The sequence below is a fragment of the Mauremys reevesii genome, linkage group 6, assembly GCF_016161935.1.
Source record: "Mauremys reevesii isolate NIE-2019 linkage group 6, ASM1616193v1, whole genome shotgun sequence".
Classification (NCBI taxonomy): Eukaryota; Metazoa; Chordata; order Testudines; family Geoemydidae; genus Mauremys; species Mauremys reevesii.
The window spans coordinates 63350-80449 of NC_052628.1; the positions used below are offsets into that span (position 1 = coordinate 63350).

The following is a 17100-nucleotide window of genomic DNA, read 5'->3' on the forward strand; positions in this document are numbered from 1 at the left end:
ATCACTTTGGAAGGGTTGGTCCACCAGACGAGAGGCCTGAACTAGACTTGGGACAATCAGTGTGGTCGACATGGAGCCTGCAGACCGATAGGAGCCACAACTATAGACAGCGCATGTGCAAGCGGGCATGCAGTGTCACATGGGTTCAGGCTGCCATGTGGCCAATGAGGCAGAGACAGCGACACACTGTGGTGTGTGGGTTGCGACATAGGACTGCTGTCTGGGTGGCGAAATGGCCTGCCGGGAGAAAGGCCTGAGCCACCATGGAATCCAGGCATGCCCCGATGAAGTGTCTGTGCTGGGAGGAGCATGGATTTTTCCTTGTGGATTCAGATACCAATAGTGGCGAGGAGAGAACAAAGAGTGCAGATGGCTGACGTCGTCTCAGTGAGTACCCCAGCTGCCTTAGTTGAGCTGTGAAGACTTTGGTGAAGACCCTTGGGCCGTTGCAATGCCGAAGGGGAGGACTCTGAACTGGTAGTCGTCGCTGCCCATGCAGAAGCAAAGAAACTTGCAGTGGACTGGGCAGATGTCAGTGTGGAAATATGCATCCTTCATATTGAGAGCTGTGAACCATGACCCCTGGGAAAGGTAGGGGATGATGGAAGTGAGCGTCACCATATAGAACTCCATTTTTATGATTAATGTATTGAGTAGTCAGAGATCAAGAAGGAAATGAAAAAGTATGGGGAGTAGAAGCTTTTGCCGACTAAGGGATTAGACACCAGTTCTATTGTGCCTTTCTCAAGGAGGGTGTCTGCCTCGTGTTGTAGGAGGTTGCGATAAGAGAGACTCCCAATAGGCATCTGGGAAGGGCAGAAGGCATACAGCAGGAGGGGAAAGCAATTTGATTGAGTAACCGTGCTGCATGATCTCTAATACCCAACAATCCATGATGATCTTGTCCCAATCATAGACAAATAGGGCAAAATGGCCCCCAAAGGTTTGGGGGCTGAGGATGGTGATGTGGGGGGCTCGCAAGTCTCAACATGCGCATCAAAACTGTCACTTCGATGGATGCCGTGGTGCTGCAGAGAAGTGGCGGTGGCTGAGTGTCATGGACACTGAGAGCACCATTGTGCGGGCTCATGATATTGGGGGTAGGTGACCTGGTACGGTGCATAGGAGCATAACTGGATTGCTTTTGATGGGGTGCCAGGATGTATTTCCCAATAGAACAGTGTTGCTCTAAAGTCCTTCAGAGTGTGGAGGGACTTGTCTATCTTCACTGAGAACAAACTGTCCTCATCAAAGTGGGAGGTCCTGGATGGTGGTCTGTATCTTCCTGGGGAAGCCAGAGGACGGCTGCTAGGACTCTGATTGTATGATGATGGCTGTGGCAAGGGAGTGGGCGGATGTATTTGCTGCATGCACCGCAGCTTGGAGGCTGACCTTGGCCATCAGGTGACCTTCCTCCACCAGGGTCTGGAAGTGCTGCTGTTTGTCCTATGGTAGATCCATAGCTTGCATAGTTATGAAAGTAATACTTCACTAGCAGAGTACAGTAGTTACGAGATGTGGAACTCCAGGGCTGTGGAGGAGTATACCTTATGGCCCACTGGATAATTTTGTCAACTAGGCTGAAAAGCCCATTATTAAATATTTGTTCCCTGTGTAGGTACTTAGACTGATCAGGTCACCCCTCAATCGACTCTTTGTTAAGCTAAACAAATTGAGCTCCTTGTGTCTGTCACCGTAAGGCAAGTTTTCTAATCCTTCAATCATTTCTTATGGCACTTCTCTGAACCCTCTCTAATTTATCAACATTCTTCTTGAACTGGACGCAGTATTCCAGCAGCGGTCACACCATTGCCAAATATAGAGGTAAAATAGCCTCTCTACTCCTCCTCAACATCCCAGTTTATGGATCCCAGGGTTGCATTAACTCTTTTGGCCATTGTGTCACATTGGGAGCTCATGTTCAGTTGATTATCCACCAAGACCTGCAAATTTTTTTTTAGAGTCACTGCTTCCCAGGATAGAGTCCCCCATCCTGTAAGTATACACTATATTCTTTGTTCCTACATGTATACATTTACATGTAGCCACATTGTTTGCTTGCGGCCAGTTTACCAAGTGATCTAGATCACTCTGTCCTCTTGATTATATACCACTCCCCAAATTTGTGTGCTACCTGCAAACTTTATCAGGGTTGATTTTGTTTTCTTACACGTCATTGATAATTATGTTAAATAGCATAGGGTCAAGAACTGAGGCCTGCAGGGCCCCACTGGAAACAATAATGACTGCCCATTTACAGTTAGGTCTTAAAATGTATGTCAGTTTTTAATCCATTTAATGTGTGCAATGTTAATTTTTTAACCATTCTGTTTTTTTAATCAAAATGTCATATGGTACCAACTTGAACACCTTACAGATATCTAAGTATATTATGTCAACACTATTCTCTTTATCAACCAAACTTGTAATCTCATAAAAAAGACATCAAGTTAGTTTGACAGGATCTATTTTCTATAAATCTATGTTGATTTACATTTATTATATAACCCTCCTTTAGTTCTTTATTTTTTGAGTCCCACATCAGCCGTTCCATTATCTTGCCAGGGATCAATGTCCGTCTGGCCATCCCGTTTTTTACCCTTTTTAAAACCTGGCATGACATTCGCTTTCTTCCAGTCTTCTAGAACTTCTCCAGTGTTCCAAGATTTATTGAAAACCAACATTAATGGTCCAGCAAGCTCCTCAGCCAACTCTTTTACAACTCTTGGACACAAATTATCTGGACCTACTGATTTAAAAATATCTAACTTTAGTAGCTTCAGTTTAACATCGTCCAGATATACTAGTGAAATGGAAAGAGTGTTATCACCATATGGTGGAACTATATCATCTGTTTTTCCCCAAATACAGAACAGAAATATTCTGTTATATCCCTCTACCTTTTCTGTGTTATTATTGATAATTCTACCATTTCCATCTGATAATGGACCAATACCATTGTCAGGATTCTTTTTGTCCCCAATATATTTTAAAACTCCTTATTGTCCTTCACTTTCCTAGCCATAGATTTCTCCTTGTGTCCTTTGGTGCCATTATCAATTTTTTACTAAACTTCTGATATATATTCCTTACTATCAACTTGTCTGTTCTTCCATTTGTTATATGTAACTTTTTTGTAGCTGCCTTCAATGCCTCTCTAAACTATATTTGTTTTTTAACCAGCATAGCTTTCTTCCTCAACTGTTTTTTTTTTTGGGGGGGGGGGGCATCTAATAAGATATTATTAAATGATTCCCAATGAGCATTCACATTTTTCTGATTAAATTCTTCATCACAGATAATTTGGCTGATGACTATTTTCAGTTTTTTTAAATTGGTCCTATTAAAGAACAGAGAGAGAGAGAGAGAGAGAGAATATGTATAGAAACTGGTCTGGATTTTATTACATAAGAACATAAGAAAGGCCGTACCGGGTCAGACCAAAGGTCCATCTAGCCCAGTATCTGTCTACCGACAGTGGCCAATGCCAGGTGCCCCAGAGGGAGTGAACCTAACAGGCAATGATCAAGTGATCTCTCTCCTGCCATCCATCTCCATCCTCTGACGAACAGAGGCTAGGAACACCATTCTTACCCATCTTGGCTAATAGCCATTTATGGACTTAGCCACCATGAATTTATCCAGTCCCCTTTTAAACATTGTTATAGTCCTAGCCTTCACAACCTCCTCAGGTAAGGAGTTCCACAAGTTGACTGTGTGCTGCGAGAAGAAGAACTTCCTTTTATTTGTTTTAAACCTGCTGCCTATTAATTTCATTTGGTGACCCCTAGTTCTCGTATTATGGGAATAAGTAAATAACTTTTCCTTATTCACTTTCTCCACACTACATGATTTTATATACCTCTATCACATCCCCCCCCCAGTCTCCTCTTTTCCAAGCTGAAGAGTCCTAGCCTCTTTAATCTTTCATCGTATGGGACCCTCTCCAAACCCCTAATCATTTTAGTTGCCCTTTTCTGAACCTTTTCTAGTGCCAGAATATCTTTTTTGAGGTGAGGAGACCACATCTGTACACAGTATTCGAGATGTGGGCGTACCATGGATTTATATAAGGGCAATAATATATTCTCAGTCTTATTCTCTATCCCCTTTTTAATGATTCCTAACATCCTGTTTGCTTTTTTGACCGCCTCTGCACACTGCGTGGACATCTTTAAAGAACTATCCACAATGACGCCAAGATCTTTTTCCTGACTCGTTGTAGCTAAATTAGCCCCCATCATGTTGTATGTATAGTTGGGGTTATTTCTTCCAATGTGCATTACTTTACATTTATCCACATTAAATTTCATTTGCCATTTTGTTGCCCAATCACTTAGTTTTGTGAGATCTTTTTGAAGTTCTTCACAATCTGCTTTGGTCTGAACTATCTTGAGTAGTTTAGCATCATCTGCAAACTTTGCCACCTCACTGTTTACCCCTTTCTCCAGATCATTTATGAATAAATTGAATAGGATTGGTCCGAGGACTGACCCTTGGGGAACACCACTAGTTACCCCTCTCCATTCTGAGAATTTACCATTAATTCCTACCCTTTGTTCCCTGTCCTTTAACCAGTTCTCAATCCATGAAAGGACCTTCCCTTTTATCCCATGACAGCTTAATTTACGTAAGAGCCTTTGGTGAGGGACCTTGTCAAAGGCTTTCTGGAAATCTAAGTACACTATGTCCACCGGATCCCCCTTGTCCACATGTTTGTTGACCCCTTCAAAGAACTCTAATAGATTAGTAAGACACGATTTCCCTTTACAGAAACCATGTTGACTATTGCTCAAGAGTTTGTTTTTCTATGTGTCTGACAATTTTATTCTTTACTATTGTTTCAACTAATTTGCCCGGTACCGATGTTAGACTTACCGGTCTGTAATTGCCGGGATCACCCCAGAGCCCTTTTTAAATATTGGCGTTACATTAGCTAACTTCCAGTCATTGGGTACTGAAGCCGATTTAAAGGACAGGTAACAAACCTTAGTTAATAGTTCCGCAACTTCACATCTGAGTTCTTTCAGAACTCTTGGGTGAATGCCATCTGGTCCCGGTGACTTGTTAATGTTGAGTTTATCAATTAATTCCAAAACCTCCTCTAGCGACACTTCAATCTGTGACAGTTCCTCAGATTTGTCACCTACAAAAGCCAGCTCAGGTTTGGGAATCTCCCTAACATCCTCAGCCGTGAAGACTGAAGCAAAGAATCCATTCAGTTTCTCCGCAATGACTTTATCGTCTTTAAGCGCTCCTTTTGTATTTTGATCATCAAGGGGCCCCACTGGTTGTTTAGCAGGCTTCCTGCTTCTGATGTATTTAAAAAACATTGTTATTACCTTTGGAGTTTTTGGCTAGCCGTTCTTCAAACTCCTCTTTGGCTTTTCTTATTACACTCTTGCACTTAAGTTGGCTGTGCAAGAGTGTAATAAGTGTTTGTGCTCCTTTCTATTTGCCTCACTAGGATTTGACTTCCACTTTTTAAAGGAAGTCTTTTTATCTCTCACTGCTTCTTTTACATGGTTGTTAAGCCACGGTGGCTCTTTTTTAGTTCTTTTACTGTTTTTCTTAATTTGGGGTATACATTGAAGTTGGGCCTCTATTATTGTGTCTTTAAAAAGGGCCCATGCAACTTGCAGGGATTTCACTTTAGTCACTGTGCCTTTTAACTTTTGTCTAACTAACCCCCTCATTTTTGTATAGTTCCCCCTTTTGAAATTAAATGCCAAAGTGTTGGGCAGTTGAGGTGTTCTTCCCACCACAGGGATGTTGAATGCTATTGTATTATGGTCACTATTTCCAAGCAGTCCTGCTATAGTTACCTCTTGGACCAGCTCCTGCGTTCCACTCAGGATTAAATCTAGAGTCGCCTCTCCCCTTGTGGGTTCCCGTACCAGCTGCTCCATGAAGCAGTCATTTAAAGTATCGAGAAATTTTATCTCTGCATTTCGTCCCGAAGTGAAATGTTCCCAGTCAATATGGGGATAATTGAAATCCCCCACTATTATTGGGTTCTTAATTTTGATAGCCTCTCTAATTTCCCTTAGCATTTCATCATCACTATTACTGTCCTGGTCAGGTGGTCGATAATAGATCCCTAATGTTATATTTTTACTAGAGCATGAAATTTCTATCCATAGAGACTCTATGGAACATGTGGATTCGCTTAAGATTTTTACTTCATTTGAATCTACACTTTCTTTCACATATAGTGCCACTCCTTCCCCCGCACGGCCTGTTCTGTCCTTCCGATATATTTTGTACCCTGGAATGATTGTGTCCCATTGATTGCTCTCAGTCCACCAGGTTTCTGTGATGCCTATTACATCTATATCCTCCTTTATCACAAGGCACTCTAGTTCACCCATCTTATTATTTAGACTTCTGGCATTTGTGTACAAGCACTTTAAAAACTTGTCCCTGTTTATATTCAGCTTGCATATTATAAACACAATTAAATCATGATCACTTGCATCTAAGCTACATTAATTTTTAGTTCTGTGATCAGTTCTTTATCTGAAGGACAAGACCTAATATAGAATTCGCTTGTGTTGGCTGCCACATTTTTTGAATTAGGAAATCATCTATAATGTTTAGAAATCCCAAGGGTGTTTTAAGACTAGCAGCATGAGACCCCAAGCATGTTACTCAAATTGAAGTCCCCCATTATATCAGTTTTTTCCCTCTACATATTGTAAATTGGTGCATAAGGAGGTGGTCATACTGTTCCCTCGTGTGATTGGTGGTCTGTAGCAGATATCAGCTAATACCCTAGTCTTGTGCTTTATCTGTTAGGACATTGATCCATAAGCATTCAAGATTATTTTCTTCTTAGTTATCAGTGACTTGGAAACAGGTAATGCCATTTTTGACAGAGTGCCACTCACAATCCCCTTTTGCCCACTCGATCCTTCCTAAATAGGTTATAACCACTGATTTTAACATTCCAACTGTGCTACTAATCCCATCAGGTTTCAGGAAGTTGGGATGTTTGGTCGGGTGGGGGGTAAAGGGGGGGAAGAGAGAGAAGGAGGAAAGAAATAGTAATCTACTAGAGCTCATCACCGAAAAGGGTTTGAAGTCAGAGAGATTATTAAAATCTGATCATTGTTAGCAAAGGAAATAATCCAGAACAAGGTTTGGAATCTACATCATACTTGCAAGGTACTGGAACTCCACACTATCCGGGCTGGTGTTCTCCATCAGGTCTCTGAACAAGTGCTTGTATCTAAGACAGATGGGATAAAGTCACATTTCACGTACAGTCACCATCAGCAGAATCTCTTACTGTTGATAGTACAAGGGATGAGAAAGATCCAGCCTTTGGAAAGGGAGGACTAATCAGTCAGAGTCTTGAAGCACTTCCCCTCCCTCAAGACAGTCAATTCCCCCTTCTTCTCCCCACATACACCATTTTTCTCCTGACCCATGTAGACCAGGAACTTGGTAAGATTCAAAAAGGGATTTGACACATATGCATAACAAAAATATCAATTATCCTAATAATAATTGCAGCAACTCCTCACCTAAAGTCGTCCCAGTTAACATTGTTACGTCACTGGTCAGTTAGGGAACATGCTCATTTAAAGTTTGGCAATGCTCCCTTATAATGTTGTTTGGCAGCTGCCTGCTTTGACCACTGCTTGCAGGATTCTTTCGAAGAGCAGCCCCTCCTTGTGGGGATTAGAACCGGAGGGGCCAGCAGCCCCCCGCCCCCCATCATCTCCCCTAAATTCCCTGTAAGATATGTGGCTCAGCAGCCGCCCAGCAGCAGTTCAGCTGTCCCTCTGCCCTTTGCCTTGGAACTGCTCCCAGGAGCTTCCTGCTTGCTGGGGGAGAGGTAAGAAGGGTGCTGATAACAGGCTGTTCCCCTGCTCCTGTCCCTACACTCAATACCCCCTCTCCACAAAGCGGAGGAGGGGGACAGGGCTCAGGGACAGAAAGGCAGGAGCTTGCTGGAAGCTGTTGCTTTCTGTCTGAACTGGCTGATCTGCTTAAAAGGGCAATGTACTTGAAGTGGGGTCAGTGTACTTAAAGGGGCAATGCATGTCTCTCTCTCTCACTCATGTCCCCCCCCCCCCAGCACTTTGGAAAGTCAGCACCTGTGCAGCCGTGCATGTGCTGTCAGGAGGAGGGAGTGGTGCGCTCCAGCTGGATAGCGTGGGCTCATCATCATGTTCAGTTTTTGCAGGGAAGTATTTGCAGCTACTGCCCTGTATCTATTGTTTTTCTTCCCTCCTGGCTCAATCCATGCTGCCTTGTAGAGTGTGAGGCTACATTAACAACAGCATATTAACCCTTGAGGGCTCAGCCAAGTGCTAGTTCGTCATTTAGCAGCAAGGCATTCCCTGGGAAATATTCCACCCTCTTACTCCACCATCTCAACCAAGCTTCACAATCATTCATTGCTATGTACAATATTAAACTGTTTGTTTAAAATTGTTTAAAACTTATACTGTATGTGTATATAATGTCTTTTGTCTGGGGAAAAAATTTTCCCTGGAACCTAACCCCCCATTTACATTCATTCTTATGGGGAAATTGGATTTGCTTAACATCATTTTGCATAAAGTCGCATTTTTCAGGAACATAACTACAACATTAAGTGAGGAGTTACTGTAGTGATAAACATTTCAAAAGGAATAATAATCATCACACTTCAGGTCTTAAACCAATCTCCAACTAGTAGAGGACAAGATCCAATGTGGTGGGCAAATTATCCAGCCTCTGCAGACTACAGATGAAGTATCTGACAGTGGCCTCTGTCGAAAACAAGTTACTGGAGTAGATGGACCTCAGATCTGACCCAGACTGTCAATTCCTATGTTCCTACAGCTCATGTCTACAGCCACCACCATGGTCCAGGAGACTAAAGTGTTATGGAGTCCCTCTCCCTGACTGAGGGATGCCCTGGACAAGTGAAATGCCCTCTCCATCAGATGTTTTGTTTACTTATCAGCATCAAAGGAACTATAAATGTACTACTCAAACTGGAGTCTCAGCAAAGACCCTACATCTGGACCTCCCCATGGCTCCCCCAAGCTAAATTAGCCTCCAAACCGCCACATGCAAACAACCTTCTTCCTGCACATCAGGATGGCTGCTCTTAAAGGAAAGCCCTAAGCAGAATAGACCTGGATTACTGTGGCAGATATCAAATAAGAGGAAAGGGTACAGCCTCTGATCAACCACAGAAGGTTCTATGGCTCTCCCGTGCCTCCATCGCCTCCTAAAACCATGCAGGTGCAAAAACGGAGATACAGAATGTCCCGGAGACAGCAACCCATATAAAGAGTGGGCACACACAGAACCTATAAAACGGCACCACTTCTGCCAGTGTGAACCAACTTGGTGTGAACCAACTTCAGCCAATTTTTTCTTGTCCAGCTGCCAAGTCTCAGTCAGATGCTGGGAAGACAGAGACCCTACCCACTCAAATCTGGATTAAATGACATTAGAGCCAGCAGTCACAGCAACCAGTAATCCAACTATCTCCCCTCGAAATTTGGCATACCCAGTGAAGGAGTCCTGCAGTATCCCATATGGGAGACCCTGTGACAAGGCACCACCACAATCTGAGAATTGCTCAGGGGGCAAGAGCTTATGCCACTGAATGTCTTTCCAAAATCTGGAGAGACCTCAGACAGCTGCCTACCTCCCTGTATCCCCACCACACACACACCTGGGAATCTGTGTGGATTGCAATGGAATGTTCTGACCTGGGGTCACTACTGCCACTCTACCTCTGTCCACCAGCAACAGACTACAGTTCCATTGGGTCCCCTCTCTTCACCTCTGATTCCTAGCACCTAGTGCTAATCTTGGTGCTAAAATGACATCTGAAGGCTCAAGGCTGCTTCCTTACTGATGGAGCCTCTGCAGTGGCAGAGGGAGCAGATCCTCCAACTGCCATCCCAGGAACTCAGGTCGAGACTCTTGAAGCTTCTTAAACCGGCAAAATGCCTTATTCTTCTTCACTTGCTCCTGTGTGTGACCAAGCAAAGATGAAACATAGTAGTTTGAGCAGGAGCCCTAGAAAAGAACATTTACTTACCCTACAGTAACTGGGTTCTTCAAGCTGTTGGGAGCCACAGATTACATTACAGGTGTTCATGGACCTTACGCATGTGAGACAATTTGTTGTGCCTAGCAGTGTCCATTGGGATGGCACAGGCCCCCTTATACTCCCTCCCATATGAAGAAAGAAAGGGTAGGGTTCCCATGACCCCCTCCCTTGCAATCCAACGCCTGGATTACTGAGTGATCTGTCCTGAGTTTGGGTCTATTCAATATCGTCATAAATGAGTTAGCTAATGGGATAGAGAATATACTTATAAAGCTTGTGGATGATACTAAATTTGTGGAGGGGGTTTGCAAGCACTTTGGAGGACAGGATTAGAATTCAAAATGCTCTAGACAAACTGGAGAAATGGTCTGAAATAAACAAGATAAAATTTAATACGGATTAAGTCGGGATATGATAAAGGCCTTTAAAAACATGACTGGTGTAAAGAAAGTAGATAAGGAAGTGTTATTTACTCGTTCTCAAAACACAAAAACCAGGGGTCACCAAATGAAATTAATAGGCAGCAGGTTTAAACAAATAAAATGAAGTATTTCTTCATACAACTCACAGTCAACCTGTGAAACTCTTTGCCAGAGGATGTTATGAAGGCCAAGACTGGATGATAGGTCCGTCAGTGGCTATTAGCCAGGATGGGCGGAATGGTGTCCCTAGCCTCTGTTTGCCAGAAGCTGGGAATGGGCGATGGGATGGATCACTTGATTACCTGTTCTGTTCATTCCCTCTAGGGCACCTGGCATTGGCCACTGTTGGAAGACAGGATACTGGACTAAATGGACCTTTGGTCTGACTCAATATGGCCATTCATACGTTCTAAGAAAAAGTGCACAGTACTACATTTAGGAAGGAATAATCAACTGCACAAATACAAAATGGGAAGTAACTACCTAGGAAGGAGTACTGCAGAAAAGGATTTGGTATTATAGTGGATCACAAACTAAATACGAGTCAACAATGTAAAAATATTGCCCCCACAAAAAAGGTGTATATCATTGTGTGCTGATAAGGTCTCAATCGGGAGTACTGTGTCCAGTTCTGGGCACTACACTTCAGGAAAGATGTGGATAAATTGGAGAAAGTCTAGAGGAGAGCAACAAAGGTCTAGAAAATATGACTGATAAGGAAAGATTGAAAAAAAATGGGTTTATTTAGTTTGGAGAAGAGAAGACTCAGGGGGAAATGATTATAGTAGTCAAGTACATGAAAGGCTGTTGTAAAGAAGAGCATGATAAAATTGTTCTCCTTAACCACTGAGGACAGGACAAGAAGTAATGGGCTTAAATTGGAGCAAAGGATATTTAGGTTAGAAATTAGGAAAAACTTTCTAAATGTAAGGATAGTTAAGCACTAGAACAAATTACCTAGGAAGGTTGTGGAATCTTTGTCATTGTCTAATCTGTCAGGTATGGTGTAGATAATATTTTGTCCTGCCTCAGTGCAGGGGACTGGATAGATGACCTGTTGCAGTCTCTTCCAGTCCTACATTTCTATGTTATCACCACGCTGATACCCTGCAGCGCAGCTGATTTCAGGACCAGGTGGAAAGCCTAGAGCAAGAGACAGAAGGCAGAAAGGATCACAAAAGGGAGGGGAAGACAGAGCAGGATCTCAAACATATTACGTTGGGATCCTCACTGGTACAGCGATGATACTTCAGTGGTGATACTTGACCCTTAAGGTCTGGTGTCATAGCAACAATCCTTCTGCCACAGCCATGATGATGGTAAAACGTTCTTTTCTCTCCTCTCTCCAAAAAGTTTTTTTAAAGACCCGCAAAAGACAATGAGTAGAATAAGTCATCCTCATTATTCTTACAACTAATTAGGCCATATTTCCAACACACCAATTGTAGTTAATTGATTTCTGCTCTTCTTTTACACCAGTCATACTCTTAACACAATACTTGAGCATTATCAGTAGACTCTTCGTTTAAATTAATTCAGTCTGTCTCCCTCTCATATCTTTTCTTAAAGAGTTTTATACAACAGATCATTATAACAACTCATAAACCTTTACCTATTTTTCATTGGTTAGGCTAACAATTAATGTAGGCCTGCTAGGCCTCAATTATTATAACAAATGGGACACCTTTCACTAGAATGGAGGGGTGAGGATTCCCAAGGAGTGCAAAATTGCTTTAGACAATTTCAAGTGAGTGTAGGTAGATCAATCCATCCTCTTGTGCAATAATAAAGCTCTCAAAGGGCACGTTCTCGTTTGTGGCTTGTACCTCTTGGGGGATACCCGAAGCCACAATTCTCTCTGCATGGTCACTGCAGTGGTTGTGGACGCGGCCATGATATCCGAGGCATCCATTGTTGTCTGCAAGACCATTTTGGCCAGCAGTTGCCCTTCCTGTGTTATGTGTTTTAGCTCCTCTCTGCTCTCATGAGCAAGCTTAGCCACAAAGGGTGTCATGCTGTCCCTAGTCAAATCATATTTGCCCAGTAAGGCCTGGTAGTTGGCCACCCTCAACTGAAGTAAAGCCAATGAGTACAGTTCTCTTACAAAAAGACCTAAATGTTTGGGATATTTGTGTTTTGGTATGCTCTTGATAGAACTTGACTTCTCTTGAACAGGCAAGACAACTAGGGGCCAGGGTTGGCATGGGTATAAGAGTACTCAAACCTCCAGGGGATAACTTGTAGGTACCATTTCTCAATTAGTTTTGATGTAGGTGTTATAATGACTGGTGTCTACCACAGAGTTCTCGCTGGATCTAGGAGCCCTTCATTTACGGGAAGGGTGGGCAGGGCCAACAGAAAATGTCAAATAACTTGTGGGATTTTTCAGAGATGACTGCAGTCTCTTTCGCCAAGGTGTCATAAATCTGTGCAAGGAACTCCTGAAAAGCCTTGAAATCATCCAGGGTCAGGTCTACCGTCTCATCCAGCAAAGATGAAGAAAGATCCTTAGGAAGTGACAAAGGATATTGGCACACTTCTGAATCTTGCTCCTTTTGGTGCTCCAGTGAGAGATCTTGCTAGGAAAGCCTCTTGAGTAAGTGGATCTTCTCCTCCTCCATGATGGCAGGCACCAGCTCCTTGAGGCTTGTGAAGGTAAGCCCCAATAGAGCCATGGTGGCATCCTGTATGTGTATCAGTGGCCAATGGGTTGCTGGCTGGATCAGTGGTTGAGCTCTGTAGAAGTCCTCGGGTTTCTCAGTGGCAGCCCTCATGGAACTTAGAGGGGAGCTAAGTTCCCTCTAAGCCCCATGCATCACGCATCACCTTCATATTGGTACACACAACAAAATTAATTCTGCACATGGATGCAAAAAATTAAAGGGAACACTGGAGGGGAAACAAGAAAAAAGTGTGCTCTGGGGATGGAGAGGAATGGTACACCTCCTCCATAGGCAATGCTGTTGGTAGAGTGCTGTCAGTACTAAGAACTGTGTCAGTATTTGTGCATTCTAAGTCTGTTCTGCCAGAGCCAGAGTTGACATTGGCAGGGACACTGCTGGTACTGGACCCAGCGGAGCCTGCTGCATCACAGTCTGCTCCTTCTTGACAGTCCTCAACATCATGCAGGACCTGGCCAACTTGTTTCCCTAACATTTTCTTGTGCCTCTGAGAGAACACCAACCTCCTTCTCAAGCTCTTACTCCAGTGCTCAGAGAAACCGATTGTTGCACTCTGACTTCTGAGGTATCGACTTTAGTGTTGAGACTGTTAGTGGTTTCAGTACTAGAGGAAATGCCAGTACCAATGTCAATGCCGGCACCAGGTCTTGTCTCAGCATCATTTTTCTCTGAGGAGGTCTTCAGAGTTCCCTGCCTCCTTGAGTGATTGCTGGACAACGTGGGCTTGAGCATTAGAAGGGCCTTTGCTCCAGAAAAACCTGGCTCTATCTGATCCAGGAGGTGTATCTTAGGACTTGACAGTCCTTGCAGAGAAAGATAGGCAGACCAAGCACTTGCTTAGGATATGGGATTCTCCTAAGCATAACACACACTTGCTGTGCCTATCATTTAGAGGAATTAGTCCAGAGGATGGGCAAGGCTAAAAACGTCTGCGTTTAAGAGTCCCACATTTTTAGTTCCTTGTACAGGGGAGTGTGTGGGTGGGTGGGTGGGTGGAGGGGAAGCAGGGAATGTACAGGGTGGTCTGAGCAGCAACATTTGATTCAAACAAGTAATAGAACAGATTATGGTGATAGGTTGTTCTGAGGATACTCAGAAGATTTCGAGGTGTTCAAGCCCGAGCTAAGGTGTAGTGGGTGAGACACCAGCTGGATTCCATCTTGCTGCCACAGTGGAAAGAAGGAACTGAGAGAGGATCATAGAATCAAAGAAGATTAGGGTTGGAAGAGACCTCAAGAGGTCATCCAGTGCAACCCCCTGCTCAAAGCAGGACCAACACCAACTAAATCATCCCAGCCAGGGCTTTGTCAAGCCCGGCCTTAGAAACTCTAAGGATGGAGATTCCACCACCTCCCTAGCTAACCCATTCCAGTGCTTCACCACCCTCCTAGTGAAATAGTGTTTCCTAATATCCAACCTAGACCTCTCTCACTGCAACTTGAGACCACTGCTTCTTGTTCTGTCATCTGCCACCACTGAGCACAGCCTAGCTCCATCCTCTTTGGAACCCCTCTTCAGGTAGTTGAAGTCTGCTATCAAATCCCCCCTCACTCTTCTCTTCTGCAGACTAAATAAGCCCAGTTCCCTCAGCCTCTCCTCGTAAGTCATGTGCCCCAGCCTCCTAATCATTTTTGTTATCCTCCGTTGGACTCTCTCCAATTTATCCACATCCTTTCTGTAGTGGGGGGCCCAAAACTGGACGCGATACTCCAGATGTGGCCTCACCAGTGCCAAATACAGGGGAATAATCACTTCACTTGATCTACTGGCAATGCTCCTACTAATGCAGCCCAAATATGCCGTTAGACTTCTTCGCAACAAGGGCACACTGCTGACTCATATCCAGCTTCTCATCCACTGTAATCCCCAGGTCTTTTTCTGGAGAATTGCTGCTTAGCTAGTCAGTCCCCAGCCTGCAGTAGTGCATGGGATTCTTCCATCCTAAGTACAAGACTCTTCACTTGTCCCTGTTGAACCTCATCAGATTTATTTTGGCCTAATCCTCCAATTTGTCTAGGTCATTCTGGACCCTATTCCCTACCCTCCAGCTCATCTACCTCTCCCACAGCTTAGTGTCATTTGCTAACTTGCTGAGGGTGCAATCCATCCCATCATCTAGATCATTAATGAAGATGCTGAACAAAACTGGCCCTAGGACAGACCCCTGGGGCACTCCACTTGATTCCAGCTGCCAACTAGACACTGAGTCATTGATCACTACCCATTGAGCCTGACGACGTAGCTTTCAATCCACCTTATAGTCCATTCATCCAATCCATACTTTTTTAACTTGCTGGCAAGAATACTGTGGGAGACCATATCAAAAGCTTTGCTAAAGTCAAGGTACATCATGTCCATGTTTTCCCCATATGCACAGAGCCAGTTACCTCATCATAGAAGGCAATCAGGTTGGCTAGGCATGACTTGCCCTTGGTGAATCCATGTTGACTGTTCCTGATCACCTTCCTCTCCTCCAAGTGCTTCAAAATGGATTATTTGAGGACCTGCTCCTTGATTTTTTCCAGGGACTGAGGTGAGGCTGATCGGTCTGTTCCACAGATTCTCCTTCTTTCCTTTTTTAAACATGGGCACTATATATTTGCCTTTTTCCAATCGTCCAGGACCTCCCCACAATTGTCACGAGTTTTCAAAGATAACGGCTAATGACTCTGCAATCATATCAGCCAACTCCCTTAGCACCCTCGGATGCATTAGATCCAGCCCCATGGACTTGTGCATGTCCAGCTTTTCTAAATAGTCCTTAACCTGTTCTTTCACGACTGACAGCTGCTCACCTCCTTCCCATACTGTACTGCCCAGTGCAGCAGTCTGGGAGCTGACCTTGTCTGTGACGACCAAGGCAAAAAAAAGCATTTAGTGCTTCAGCTTTTTCCACATTGTGTGTCACTAGGTTGCCTCCTCTATTCAGTAAGGGTCCAGCACCCCCTTTTATGCCCTGTAAGAGCACGAAGAGTCACTGGGAACATCCACCACCCTGATGGACACTGCTAGTCAAAAATATCCAGTCCTGTGCATGAGACACATGTACACCTATAGTAGGATCCAGACTGACACATACCTGAAGAACCACCAGAACTCCCAAGTCCTATCTAAACCCATCTGACACCAACTGATTTTATGACATTCAGCAAGCCACTTCTCCCTCTCCAAGCCACCATTTCCCAGTTTCAGAGAGGATAACTGTACAGACCCACCTCATAAATGTATGTGTGTACATGAGAAAGATAAACTAGTTCTTATAAACACTTTTAAAAGTGTGTCTAAAGTAGATATAGGAATGAAGAACTCATTAATTTTGGTGGCACTTATCACCAGCTTAATATGATGTGGAGATGCAGCCTTGCATCATCTTATGGTGACAAGACTAAAGACAAGTGTATCTGAGAGATATTCCTATCCTCCAAGGAGGCCAACAGAGTGCATGTATGCATGCACCCAGAGGTGGGCAAAAGCACATCCTTAGTGCTTTCCACCGCAATGTCTCTGGGAGTTGGGAAATCTGCACTGATATTAAAATTTTAATAATTCAGAGGGACAACGGGGTCCTTCTGAGGAAGACTTTTATCCTTCACGCAATTTTCCTAACTCTAGAATACAAGTCATTTAAAAGACATATTACGTGTTTTGAGCGGGACCTGGCAAGAATGGAAGGGAGGTCTTTTCCCCCTCTCCTATAGGAGAAGGTAGATTTGAGGAGGTGGCAAAGGAAAGATATCCTACCTGGGAGTCTCCCTGTCATGGTTCTCTTGGTGCTTTACCCAGTAATGGGAAAGGCTAGGAGCTCTGGTAATTCTCCAGCCAAACACCAGCTCCTCCTTCCTAATGATCCCTTTTCAAATTCCCTTGCCTGGTGAGTTTGCACTGAGCCTACCAGAGAAGGAGCAGGAGCCAAATTCCCCCAAACCAG

The 17100-nt window shown here is 43.9% G+C and overlaps 1 protein-coding gene across 7 annotated transcripts in view; it reads right to left on the reverse strand.

Moving 5' to 3' along the window:
• ARHGEF39 (Rho guanine nucleotide exchange factor 39) overlaps positions 1–17100 on the reverse strand; it is a 70070-nt gene that overhangs the window by 34556 nt on the left and 18414 nt on the right. For all 7 annotated transcript variants that reach the window (XM_039545061.1, XM_039545066.1, XM_039545060.1 and 4 more), the window contains 2 exons: positions 9869–9987; positions 7161–7231 (listed from right to left, as the gene is read on the reverse strand). In XM_039545061.1, coding sequence (XP_039400995.1) covers positions 7161–7231; positions 9869–9987 — 190 coding nt within the window. The remainder of the gene's footprint in view (positions 1–7160; positions 7232–9868; positions 9988–17100) is intronic.